Source organism: Balaenoptera physalus (genome assembly GCF_965194825.1).
Source record: "Balaenoptera physalus genome assembly, chromosome: 9".
NCBI classification, from domain to species: Eukaryota; Metazoa; Chordata; class Mammalia; order Artiodactyla; family Balaenopteridae; genus Balaenoptera; species Balaenoptera physalus.
Window position 1 is genome coordinate 35,319,110 of NC_138888.1, and position 12,656 is coordinate 35,331,765.

A 12,656-nucleotide genomic window follows, 5' to 3' on the forward strand; every position below is an offset into this window, starting at 1 on the left:
TACACTAAGTTGTATGTAAATGTACACTGAAATGCTATTCATACAGATGGGCAACCAGAACACTACTGGGAAACAAAAAAAATGTGAAAGACTAGGTCTTGGAATAGAAAACTTTTTCTACAGGATATGGGAAGCAAGTATCAGATATCCTGGTCTCAGCCCTCCCAGCTCCCACCTTCCTGTCCTCCCAGGACACTTAAATACTTTTTGTGGTTTAGCCCCAAAGTAGATTCCAATTTATCAAGGCTAATTACAAATGTACACGTGTGTGTGTGTGTAGGGGGTGTGAGGGAATTTCAACATGAAATTCAAGTAAATATCAATAGAATTCGTTATTTAGGCCCACTGCCTACCACCACTGACACGTCATTGCAGATTCCCATCTACTCTAATTATATGCCCATAGCTGTGGGTGAAGAGGCACTTCTGTGGGTGAAGTGCGATTACAGAAAAGAAATACTGGTCTATCAGCGTATTAGTCACAGTACTGAAATGCATAACTGTCATCTTCTGTGCTACCTTCCATGAATCTTCACTAGTTGCCAAACTTGTTCCCCTTCCTCCAAACTCCTGAGCACCTTTTCAGCTACCTTCCAAAGCACTTCGGACTGGCAAATAATTTTAAGCTTGTTGAGCGTTACAATGACGCTATTACACGCGGTGCATATGCTTTTTGGCAAAAACAAAAAACACAAAAATGCCTCTCTCCACTCAATAACACAGATGACATGTGTAAGAAGGCACAGCCTAGATAACTTCCTCTACCCTCCCCTTTCGAAATTCTCCTAAACTGGCTTCCTTCTCCTTCACTCTTTCCACGTCTACTCAGGAGCCTAAAACAGCGCAGGATTTCGGGGCTTCCGGGCACCAGCCCCGGCCCTGCGTCGCGAAGCTCGGCGGATAGGAACCCGCTTTCAGGGCTCGCTCACGACAGGAGGGCGGGAACCCGGGCAACAACGGGGTGCTACGCGGCGCCGGCGGCGGGGCTTCTGGGTCTGGGGTTTCCGCCCTGGCACAGGGGCGTCGGGAGAAAGAGCCGACGCGAAAGACAAGTAACGGGCCGCACAGGAGCGGAGTGCAGCGGCAGCGGGGTCGAGGGCGGGGTCGGGGTCGGGGAAACGGAAGAGGATCCGGGCGGAGCGGAAGGGGGCGCGGCGGGGCGGAAGGGGAAGTTGGCGTCCCTGGGAGCTGCAGGACCTTGTGGCCGTAGGGGCTTCACTTTAAGTACCGTCTAGGAGAAGACCCTAGCTGTCGCTGCGTAACGGACTTTAGTGCTTCTCCACAGGGATTCCAGACGGCGACCCGCGGGGGTTCGGCGGTGCGGTCCGTGTGAAGCCGCCCCGCAGACCCGCTGCCCTCTGCTGGGTGTGGGAACGCAGCGCACAGCGACGCAGAGCCCTTTGCCAGGTGAGGGGAGGGTGATGGGAAAAGATGAGTCGAACTTTCCTGGGAGAGTGGAGAAACAGCTGACATAAACGTTTTCAAAAGAATAGGGAGGCATGATTTCAGTGCACTAATTTAAATGCTGAATACTTTCCAGGCTCTCTTCTCAGCAGTGTTAAAAAAAAACGACTAAAGAAATTAATTTAGGTGATACAGTTTAAGTTCACACTGACATGAAGTGGGCAGTCTCCTTTTGGAGACATGCAAAATAAGGTGGAAGGCATGAAGCTTTTAAGATAAAAACAAAACAGCCAGTTATTTTACCAGCAAAATGGGCTTATTTGGGAATAGCAGAGGAATTGCAATTCGAGACAAGCGAACTGTAGGAAAACCCATAGATAGGTTCAGCAAACAAAGGAGAGGCCCATTCTGTTACAGAGAAAAAGGAGGAAGTTGGGAGGGGTTGTTTTGAAGAAAGTCCCCTGGTAGAAAGTGAGAGTTTAGGTGGTGATGGTTCCTCCTAGGCTGAGTTGCTGGGTGAACAGGAAATCTTCCCTCCTAGTAGGTCTGTGAATGATGCTTTCCTGTTGGAGTATGTAATTAACGGGAGTAGTTGATGCTTCCTGTGGTAGTGTGTGAGGGTTCCCCCTTCTGGACTCCCAACTATTTTAAATGAGGTTTGCTCTATTCAGTTTGACATTTTCTGCTTTTCTCTGAAAGCATCGCTGATCAGAAGTCAGGTTTTCCATCTTCAGTGGCCTTTGTCCCTTGGTGCCAGGAAGGACTTTTCCTGGGTGTTGTGTCCCACCTTGAAGGGAAAGTGCACAGATTGGAAACCAACTGAGGTCATGTTCAAGTAACACGGAGGAGTAGGAGGGAGAAATCTCAGGCACTTACCATATAAAGTCTGTATCTTCTTAAGGTCATAAGCGTTGGAGACCATTCTGATCATCTTGAAATGTTAAGCCAGCATTACCTGTTGGACACATAAGTTTTACAAAGGTGTGACAGGCAACAAAATACAGAAATTAAAATAGTTATGCAAACCGGAATTAAAAGTAACATAACTCCGAATTTTATGATGGTCTAAACTAGGACCTTAGGCCTGAGGGTAGCCAACTGAACAAATCACGGAGGGTCAGGTGAGACTTGTTGCAATCAGTGCTCTTCCTCCTCGATTCTTCCATGCAATTGAGTTTCTGCTGCTCTAATCATGTTTTCTTTGGCACTTACTTGGACCTGAGGGAAAAAAGGCCCTTCCTGCAGAGGCAGATGTGGAGTCATGTATGCCTCCTGGAAGTTCCCACTCAAGGTGGCCATGAAGGTTTAGTAAAATGGATCAATGGGAGGCTTCTGTTTTGTATTGAAGAGAAAATAGAACAGTGAATACAGCAACAGCACAAACTGAAAGAATTAACTGAGCATGTTGGGAAGACAGGGCAGGAATAAGTATGGCGCAATAGCTGACGAGCTCTTTGCAAAAACAGCAGAACTTCAAAGACATATTAAAATAGTATTGTTATCCCAAAAGAGCTGTTTAGAACCAAATGTGTTATCCAGTAAGACAGCCTGTAAGGTTGCAAATTCAAAGACCATGAATCTAGGTAAGAATCCCAAAACAGTTAATAATCCAGATGAAAGAGAGACTTCAGTGAATTCTGAACCTTCTAACTCTTAAAAAAAAAAAAAAAAGCAGGTGAAAAGACTAATTTGTTATGGGGTCATGATGTGGTAGTTTCTGAAAGGCCATAATCAAAAGAAGAGGATTTGGGAAATACAAACAAGGGCATTGTCTTTCTGTGAAAGAGAGAGAGAGTAAAAAAAAAAGCAACAGTGAGAAAAAGGGTATACAGGCCTGGTCAGGTCATCTTTGGAAAGCTGTATGCCTCAGTTGTCAGCTGCTTCTCTTCCTAGTCATTTCAATTTGGAGGTTTCCAGTGTTTGTATAGGACCACATGTCAGGTGCGGTCTTCTCTAGCTGTGAGATGTGTACTCAGGGTTCAAGTCCCTGAAGTTTGGCTGCCTTCTAGGTAGTGAGGAGGCCCTGGTACAGTCCCTTCCAAGAGGATTCAAGGCAGTCTTTGTTCTTACTGATTTCAAATCAGAAAAGTGGAAGAAAATTGAAAACATTAGTCTGGAGAGGAGTAGCCAGACGTTATTGGAGACTAGAAGAATTTAGGATCCACTCCAGTGTGCAGGTATATGACAAAACCTTGAAGATAATTGATAGGACTAGAACTTAATAGCTACGTAAGTGCAAACATGATTTTTCTCTCTATGATTGTCCTCACTTTTATCAAAGATAATCATAGTAAAACTAATTTGTTGGTATTAAACTTGGTTTGATTGTTTACATAAATGCAGCAAGAATAGTGATTGACCATATACAATTTTGAAAACAAGCTCTTTTTCAAAATTGTTTTGCTGGAATCTTGTAAGCAAGGTACCAGGCTGATTTATTTATTATTTTTGAGAAGTTCCTTAAAGCTGTCTGGTCATATCTGTCTATGTACATCTTTCTTGAATATGAGAATCCAGCCAAAGCCTTGGTAATATAGCCAATATTTCCAGTTGTGTCTTGTTATGAGGAGAACAGATTCTCATTGAATTTATGCAAGTACACATATTGTCATGAAAAACATACTTAAGTTTTTGAATTCTGGAGGGATCAGGACGGGAGAAAAAAAATAAATGTTTTAACTTTTGTTACAAAGATACATTTTCTTAAAGGAGAGGAAGAAAAGGGTCCTTTAAATCTAGTTCTGTGTAATATCTTACAGTTATCTAACACCTGCGTTCTAGAGTATTTGTCAGGATCTTTTCTACGATTAAAGGTACTAGAAGTGATATTTGCAAAAGCACCAGAGTAAAACAACTGTCTATAAATGACAAAAGACTTAAAAATAGTCATGATTAAAGATCTGATGAAGGTTCATTATAATGTAGTTGACAGGTCAATTTGGTTATTTCTGTGACTACATCTTTAAAATCATGGCTGATAACATTATGCCAGGACACATCAGAATCAGGAATTTTCATAGGAATCTCTAGAACATTTAATAACATTCACGTATACAACATAACCTAAGAAAGTTTATCATCATTTATTTGACAAAGCTTCCCATATAATTTGACATATCAGATAAACCTGATTAACATCTCCCTTTTTATAAGAAGAGAGAACAAGTCCTTTGAGAAGTCCCAGGGGCCGTCTGGAGATTCCCAAAATTATTTTCAGGTCAAAACGACTTAATTTAGAGTTTGATTTTTGGGAAGTGTTTCAAAAATATCAAAAGGTTTTGGACATTTGACTAAATAAGATTACCCCGAAGATTACAAAACACTAAGTATCTATTTAATCAAAGTGACAAAAAGATTTCAAAAGACAAATAGAGAAGGTTACATAGCTGCAAAACAGAAACAAAAAACCAAACCAAACCCTTAGCTCTTCTTTATAAAAAAGACAGCTTTTTTATAAAAGCACAGGAAATAATTTTGATAAAATACAAAAAAGTAAGGAAAAACCTTTCACATTCTCTTATCAAGAGCAGACCAATAGCCCAAGCAAACTTTGTCCTTTTAGCAGCTGAAAGAAAATTAAGTTCCAGTTTTACATAAGTACACTATTGATATTAAAGCTTACTTTAAAAACCGTTATAGCAAGTATATTTAATCTTATCCTACTTTATTGCATATAAAATTTCTTTCAAAAGATTCTTGTTTCACAAACCCTTCTACAGTTTTCTTTTTACATTCAGATTTTGTCTTATCCTTTCCTTTTTATTCTGGCAACTATTTTACTTTAGGACAAAACTACTTCCTTTGCATACAGCGATGTTTTCCTTATCATTTCTAGTAGCTTTAATCATATTTATTAATCAGAATACATAACCCTTAGAATCTTTGATTTCTAGTGGAAACTAAGAAATAAGCAATTTTAGACTAGTAAATTTATAAATGTATTTTCTAGTTTCCAAAGGCATATGCCATTTTAACTAGTACAGTCTTTCAGTGTGACACAAGACATGGTTACTAAAAGACAAAAATTTATCTTTGGTTTCTCTAAAATAGAAAGCCAAAAGTCAATAGATCTGTGTTCAGTAATTAATGTTTTAGTGATTTATCATGTTTGGAGAATGATCCAGGCATTCAATAAAGATTTGAGAATGCTATTTTTTTCTTAAGGACACATATCATAAAACATAATTGTTGCACCTAGAAACTCTTACCCCATTTTCATCTATCTGAATTATTTGTTCCCAACATTTCTGTTTAAATTACTCACAAAAACTTCATGAGACATTAGACAAAGTCAGCCATCAACTCAAGCAAATTTTTATTCTAACACACTTGCAACAGAGAGAACATGAACTTATTTGACTAGTAAACCCAAGTAGAATAAAAGTATTATATTTTATACTGATAACTCTAAAGACATGCCTGTTTCAATTAGACTAACAAATTTAAACTAGCTTTAATGCCAGATATTTTCCCAGATCACATGAACCACAAAAGCATCTGTTTGAGTTTCTCTTATATTTCTGATAATTTAATTTATATAAGTACTTAATTTTTTTAGGCCAGTTAAATAGAACTGGTTTTATAAATTAATTTCGGCAATACCATCTGGAGGTATAAAAAGAACACATATCTATAACATACATACATGGATGCACATAACATACAGACAGACACAGAGATCTTATAGCCTGGTACAAAACTCAAAGAGAATATTTGGATCCAAATTGTATTTCTGGCAGATGGACTAAGGTAACCTGTTTAGTTGCATACTGTAAGGATCCTCTTAGAGCTGTCTTTTCGGAGTCCTCTTGTCTTTTTAGAAATTTCTGCATACCTATTAAAGAATGCATTCCATTGTCCTTGAGATCAGGTGTCCTAAATATTGAACCTGGGTTTGAGCAAACTGCAATTTTTCTTTGGAGACATTACATCCCCTTAAGGCCAAACATTTTAACAGGTGGATGCTGTCTTTCTGTGAAGAAATTTGAGAAGGAGGGGGGCAGAGAAACAGAGTATCTACATAGTATAACAAAGTAGAGAATAGAAGAGTTTATCGAAAAATTTGATCGCAGTAGGAATGGATGTCAGTAGCTTGTAGGGGTTAGGAACAATAGGGTACTGAGAGATAACAGTGTTATTTATTGTTCAGAGGTTCTGGACAAAGCTCCATCCCTGGCCTCGGGTTTTCTCACAGGTAAAATAGGGGTATTACAAGGAATGAGTTTATTGCTTTGAATGCTTACTTATCTACTGTGAAACTCTAGAATTATTATTTCCTTTTTGGAGAGAAAGAAATCCCAGCATAATACTTTTCTAAAAATCTTGGCCTAATAAATGAATAGGGGGCAGAGGAAGTTAAGGAGGGAAGAGTGGATATCTCTCAAAAAAGGCCTAAAAAAGGCCTGTTGCAGAGACTCCCACTATCTGAACCGTGTTAGTACCCGTCTTGGAGAAGGGAAGGAGGAAGCTGGCACTGGAGGCAGGGCCTGAGACAAAGAAAATTGGAGGAGGGGAAAGAGAGATCTCAGAAGACACGTCTTTCTTTCTTCGTTTGAAATGTGCATGAGGTAGGACTGCAATTTTTAAATATAATACTGTCCAGAGTCCCTGAAAGGGGAGGTGGGGGAACTCCAACATGTGGATTACTGGGATCCCATTTCTCAGGTTTTTTTCCTAGAGCAAAAGAAAAATTCCTAAACAGTCTGCAGGTCAAATACCACCACAGTTCCAATAGGAACAGCCCGATTCCAAAGGAGTTGGGTCAAATGCTAAGTGAGTGAGTGCTCACAGGAAGGATAAAGCCTTTATACAGAAAGTTATCTAATGGAGGTTGTCTAAGTTTTGGTTTGCTGATGTGGCACCCTTGGCAAGAACAGCTCCATCTTGGGCCTAGAAATTGATTTCAACAGTAGGTAATGTTCCCTAGGAACTCTGTTAATTGTCCTTCTCACTACCTGTATTAAATTATCTTGCTTAAGTAAAATTTGCATCCTTTGTTTCATGCAGCCAACTTTTCAACAACAACAAAAATGACTAACTCATTTTTGGTAAATGTTCTTTCATTCTAGAATTCTTTTGAGACTCATTAATCCTTTTAATGCTACACACACATAAAATTGCGAAATCTGCTGGGGGAGGGAGGAGCATGGTAATAAAACAGAGGATCTTTTCTTGATATTTTATTGGTCTGATCTGAAAGATGAGCAGATCTCAGTTAGCTGGGGCCCAGGCAGTGATCAGCATTCCAAGAAGAGAGACCAGCTTGCAAGGAAGAATGGAACCGAATCAGGGTGAGTGGTGGGAATAATAAACAGGGTAGGTAGAGTTGGTTTGTGGACAGATTCTTAAGCCTTGTATGGCATTATGGATTCTCAAGCATTGTGTGCCAAATTATTACTGGTGAATATTATTTGTCAAGTACTGTACTAGGCACTGCAAATACCCTCTTGCAGCTAAATCTAGTGGGAAGATTTGGTGAAAGAAGTAATTACAGGAAAGCGTGAGTGAGGGTTAATAAAGGATATAAATATTGTGAGAACAGATAGTAAGAGTATTTTGTATAGTTTAGAGTATTAAAGGAGATGACTTGGAGTTACTCTGAGGAAGAAAAAGTATAATGGGTGGGGGAAGCACATGTTCAGAGGCTTGGAATGAAGAGAACACCTGAAGGATTTGAAAAACTGAAAGAGGTTCATTTCGGCTGAGAGGAAGAAGGGTATGTGTGGCACGTAATGACACTTGAAAGGTAGGTTAATAAATGACAGCCTAAAACCAAACTAAAATACGAAAAACAGGTCACATACTGACAGTCTAAAGTAGAATAGTTTTGATTTTTTGTTGTTTACTCCCTGTGTTAAGCTAATTGTTTTTTTTTTTAAACATCTTTATTGAAGTATAATTGCCTTACAATGGTGTGTTAGCTTCTGCTTTATAACAAAGTGAATCAGTTATACATATACAATATGTTCCCATATCTCTTCCCTCTTGCATCTCCCTCCCTCCCACCCTCCCCATCCCACCCCTCTAGGTGGTCACAAAGCACCGAGCTGATCTCCCTGTGCTATGCGGCTGCTTCCCACTAGCTATCTAGTTTACATTTGGTAGTGTATATATGTCCATGACACTCTCTCACCCTGTCACATCTCACCCCTCCCCCTCCCCATATCCTCAAGTCCATTCTCTAGTAGGTCTGTGTCTTTATTCCCATCTTGCCACTAGGTTCTTCATGGCCTTTTTTTTTTTTCCTTAGATTCTGTATATATGTGTTAGCATACTGTATTTGTTTTTCTCTTTCTGACTTACTTCACTCTGTATGACAGACTCTAACTCTATCCACCTCATTACAAATATCTCCATTTCATTTCTTTTTATGGCTGAGTAATATTCCATTGTATATATGTGCCACATCTTCTTTATCCATTCATCTGTCGATGGACATTTAGGTTGCTTCCATGTCCTGGCTATTGTAAATAGAGCTGCAATGAACATTGTGGTACATGACTCTTTTTGAATTATGGTTTTCTCAGGGTATATGCCCAGTAGTGGGATTGCTGGGTCATATGGTAGTTCTATTTGTAGTTTTTTAAGGAACCTCCATACTGTTCTCCATAGTGGCTGTATCAATTTACATTCCCACCAACAGTGCAAGAGGGTTCCCTTTCCTCCACACCCTCTCCAGCATTTATTGTTTCTAGATTTTTTGATGATGGCCATTCTGACCTGTGTGAGATGATATATCATTGTAGTTTTGATTTGCATTTCTCTAATGATTAATGATGTTGAGCATTCTTTCATGTGTCTGTTGGCAATCTGTATATCTTCTTTGGAGAAATGTCTATTTAGGTCTTCTGCCCATTTTTGGATTGGGTTGTTCGTTTTTTTGTTATTGAGCTGCATGAGCTGCTTGTAAATCTTGGAGATTAATCCTTTGTCAGTTGCTTCATTTGCAAATATTTTCTCCCATTCTGATGGTTGTCTTTTGGTCTTGTTTATGCTTTCCTTTGCTGTGCAAAAGCTTTTAAGTTTCATTAGGTCCCATTTGTTTATTTGTGTTCTTATTTCCATTTCTCTGGGAGCTGGGTCAAAAAGAATCTTGCTGTGATGTATGTCATAGAGTGTTCTGCCTATGCTTTCCTCTAAGAGTTTGATAGTGTCTGGCCTTACACTTAGGTCTTTAATCCATTTTGAGTTTATTTTTGTGCATGGTGTCAGGGAGTGTTCTAATTTCATACTTTTACATGTATCTGTCCAATTTTCCCAGCACCACTTATTGAAGAGGCTGTCTTTTCTCCACTGTATATGCTTGCCTCCTTTATCAAAGATAAGGTGACCATATGTGCGTGGGTTTATCTCTGGGCTTTCTGTCCTGTTCCATTGATCTATATTTCTGTTTTTGTGCCAGTACCAAACTGTCTTGATTACTGTAGCTTTGTAATACAGTCTGAAGTCAGGGAGCCTGATTCCCCCAGCTCCATTTTTCGTTCTCAAGATTGCTTTGGCTATTCGGGGTCTTTTGTGTTTCCATACAAATTGTGAAATTTTTTGTTCTAGTTCTGTGAAAAATGCCAGTGGTAGTTTGATAGGGATTGCATTGAATCTGTAGATTGCTTTGGGTAGTAGAGTCATTTTCACAATGTTGATTCTTCCAATCCAGGAACATGGTATATCTCTCCATCTATTTGTATCATCTTTAATTTCTTTCATCAGTGTCTTATAATTTTCTGCATACAGGTCTTTTGTCTCCTTAGGTAGGTTTATTCCTAGATATTTTATTCTTTTTGTTGCAATGGTAAATGGGAGTGTTTTCTTAATTTCACTTTCAGATTTTTCGTCATTAGTGTATAGAAATGCAAGAGATTTCTGTGCATTAATTTTGTATCCTGCTACTTTACCAAATTCATTGATTAGCTCTAGGAGTTTTCTGGTAGCATCTTTAGGATTCTCTATGTATAGTATCATGTCATCTGCAAATAGTGACAGCTTTACTTCTTCTTTTCCGATTTGGATTCCTTTTATTTCTTTGTCTTCTCTGATTGCTGTGGCTAACACTTCCAAAACTATGTTGAATAATAGTGGTGAGAGTGGGCAACCTTGTCTTGTTCCTGATCTTAGTGGAAATGGTTTCAGTTTTTCACCATTGAGGACAATGTTGGCTGTGGGTTTGTCATATATGGCCTTTATTATGTTGAGGAAAGTTCCCTCTGTGCCTACTTTCTGCAGGGCTTTTATCATAAATGGGTGTTGAATTTTGTCGAAAGCTTTCTCTGCATCTATTGAGATGATCATATGGTTTTTCTCCTTCAATTTGTTAATATGATGTATCACATTGATTGATTTGCGTATATTGAAGAATTCTTGCATTCCTGGGATAAACCCCACTTGCTCATGGTGTATGATCCTTTTAATGTGCTGTTGGATTCTGTTTGCTAGCATTTTGTTGAGGATTTTTGCATCTATGTTCGTCAGTGATATTGGCCTGTAGTTTTCTTTCTTTGTGACATCTTTGTCTGGTTTTGGTATCAGGGTGATGGTGGCCTCGTAGAATGAGTTTGGGAGTGTTCCTCTCTCTGCAATATTTTGGAAGAGTTTGAGAAGGATAGGTGTTAGCTCTTTTCTAAATGTTTGATAGAATTCACCTGTGAAGCCATCTGGTCCTGGGCTTTTGTTCGTTGGAAGGTTTTTAATCACAGTTTCAATTTCAGTGCTTGTGATTGGTCTGTTCATATTTTCTATTTCTTCCGGGTTCAGTCTCGGCAGTTTGTGCATTTCTAAGAATCTGTCCATTTCTTCCAGGTTGTCCATTTTATTGGCATAGAGTTGCTTGTAGTAATCTCTCATGATCTTTTGTATTTCTGCAGTGTCAGTGGTTACTTCTCTGTTTTTTATTAAGTATGCGTTTGTGTTTATTGTCTAGATTTAGCAGTTTCAGCACTTGGCAAAACGTTATGGCTTCTAAGAGAACAGCTAGCTTAGATCCTGTGCAGGGAGGGGAGCTATTTGATCACCTTTGAAGAACTTTAAAACAAAAATGGAGAAAGTGAAACCTTTGATCTCAGATGTACACAAGGATCTCTTCTCTTTCCCTTTTCCCATGGTATGGTTGTGAGCTTGTTCAGATGGGCTGAATCTGCTTGTGGTAGGACAGCAAAGCATCCTGCAGGATGAGTTTTAAACATACTTTTTGTCCTGAAGATAATTTATAAAATCAAAAATGCCTCCGAACCTTTTCATTGCCTCTGATCCTGGAACAAATCCAAAATGCCGATTGCTTAACTACATGCTTACAAAAGACCAGAACCTCAGCCCTTGTTTGTTCACTTATACTTTCAGATAATATGGTGTTTAATAGTGGTTTACACTTTGTCATCTTCTAAGTACTGAACTATTGTCTAATTTAATTTCTGAGTTTAGAATTGGGATGAAAGTATCCATAATAGGCTATTTCAAATGTCAAGAATTGGATCCCTAAACTTGAGGTCAGCAAATCTAATAGGCTTAAGCAGTGCCCTTGAGTTTCTCTGGTACTAGTGTGTGGCACAGACAAGGGGATATGAGGGGAGGAGAGAAAAGAAGGGAGAGTTAGTGGAAGGGGGACAAGAGTGAGGGGGGAAAAGAAAAAAAAATGGAATCAATAGAGAAAAAGGATAATGAGGTTTTTATTATAAGGTTTCCATGGAAAAATCAGCATATCAAAGTTGTCCAGTGAGGCAAAAATATTAGTAACATGAATATTTAAATTTGTAATGATTTAAGTATGAGGAGATACAGATCTGATGATGTCTATACTAATTGCCCTTGTTTTGGTTATTGGAGGTGGGGAAGTGTATGAAGACAGAACAGACAGACTCCTTACAATGAGAGAAGATAATGTTGTTTATTGATTCTATTTTCCCTTCATAATAATTAAAAATGCTAATGTTTTTATAAGCCTTACCCCTTCTTATTTTCTAGTTTAACTCCTTATTCTTTTCCCTAAACAGAATACTATGGAAAACATAGGCAAATTTATTTATTTTTTTAAATAGCCATTTAAGTTCTCATCAAGTTTCTTTGGCACAATTCTTTTATACTGAAGTCATGGTCAATGTGGAAAAGACCTCTGCCCCAACTGAATTTTCCATTGAGTGGTCTCTTCTATATATGACTTATCCCCAGGGGCAAAACATGCATAGAGCATATTCTAGGCAAAAGCAAGCTTGGTCATATTGTGTTTGGCTCTGACTCTCTATGTAGACCTCTCAGTTTTGTGAACT

At 38.9% G+C, this 12,656-nt stretch overlaps 1 protein-coding gene and 1 long non-coding RNA gene across 15 annotated transcripts in view; one reads left to right on the top strand and one right to left on the bottom strand.

The window, feature by feature from the left end:
• Positions 1-1,134: 1,134 nt before the first annotated feature.
• The window catches only part of ECHDC1 (ethylmalonyl-CoA decarboxylase 1), a 44,928-nt gene continuing 33,406 nt past the window's right edge, over positions 1,135-12,656 (top strand). For 4 of the 13 annotated variants that reach the window (XM_082474909.1, XM_082474911.1, XM_082474902.1 and 1 more), the window contains exon 1: positions 1,135-1,407. Coding sequence is in view for 1 of the 13 variants with exons in the window: in XM_082474900.1 (XP_082331026.1) it covers positions 7,604-7,694 (91 nt within the window). In the remaining 12 variants the exon portion in view is untranslated. The other 9 variants (XM_082474907.1, XM_082474912.1, XM_082474903.1 and 6 more) reach the window with 6 other exon arrangements.
• LOC309666935 lies at positions 1,416-6,971 on the bottom strand. 2 transcript variants are annotated; one of them, XR_014267372.1, is made up of 3 exons: positions 6,239-6,971; positions 2,281-4,969; positions 1,416-2,191 (listed from the first exon to the last, which is right to left on the bottom strand). It is a non-coding gene; the product is annotated as an uncharacterized lncRNA (long non-coding RNA). The 2 variants fall into 2 exon arrangements; XR_014267373.1 differs by lacking the exon at positions 6,239-6,971 and having other exon boundaries at positions 2,281-2,359; positions 2,482-4,997.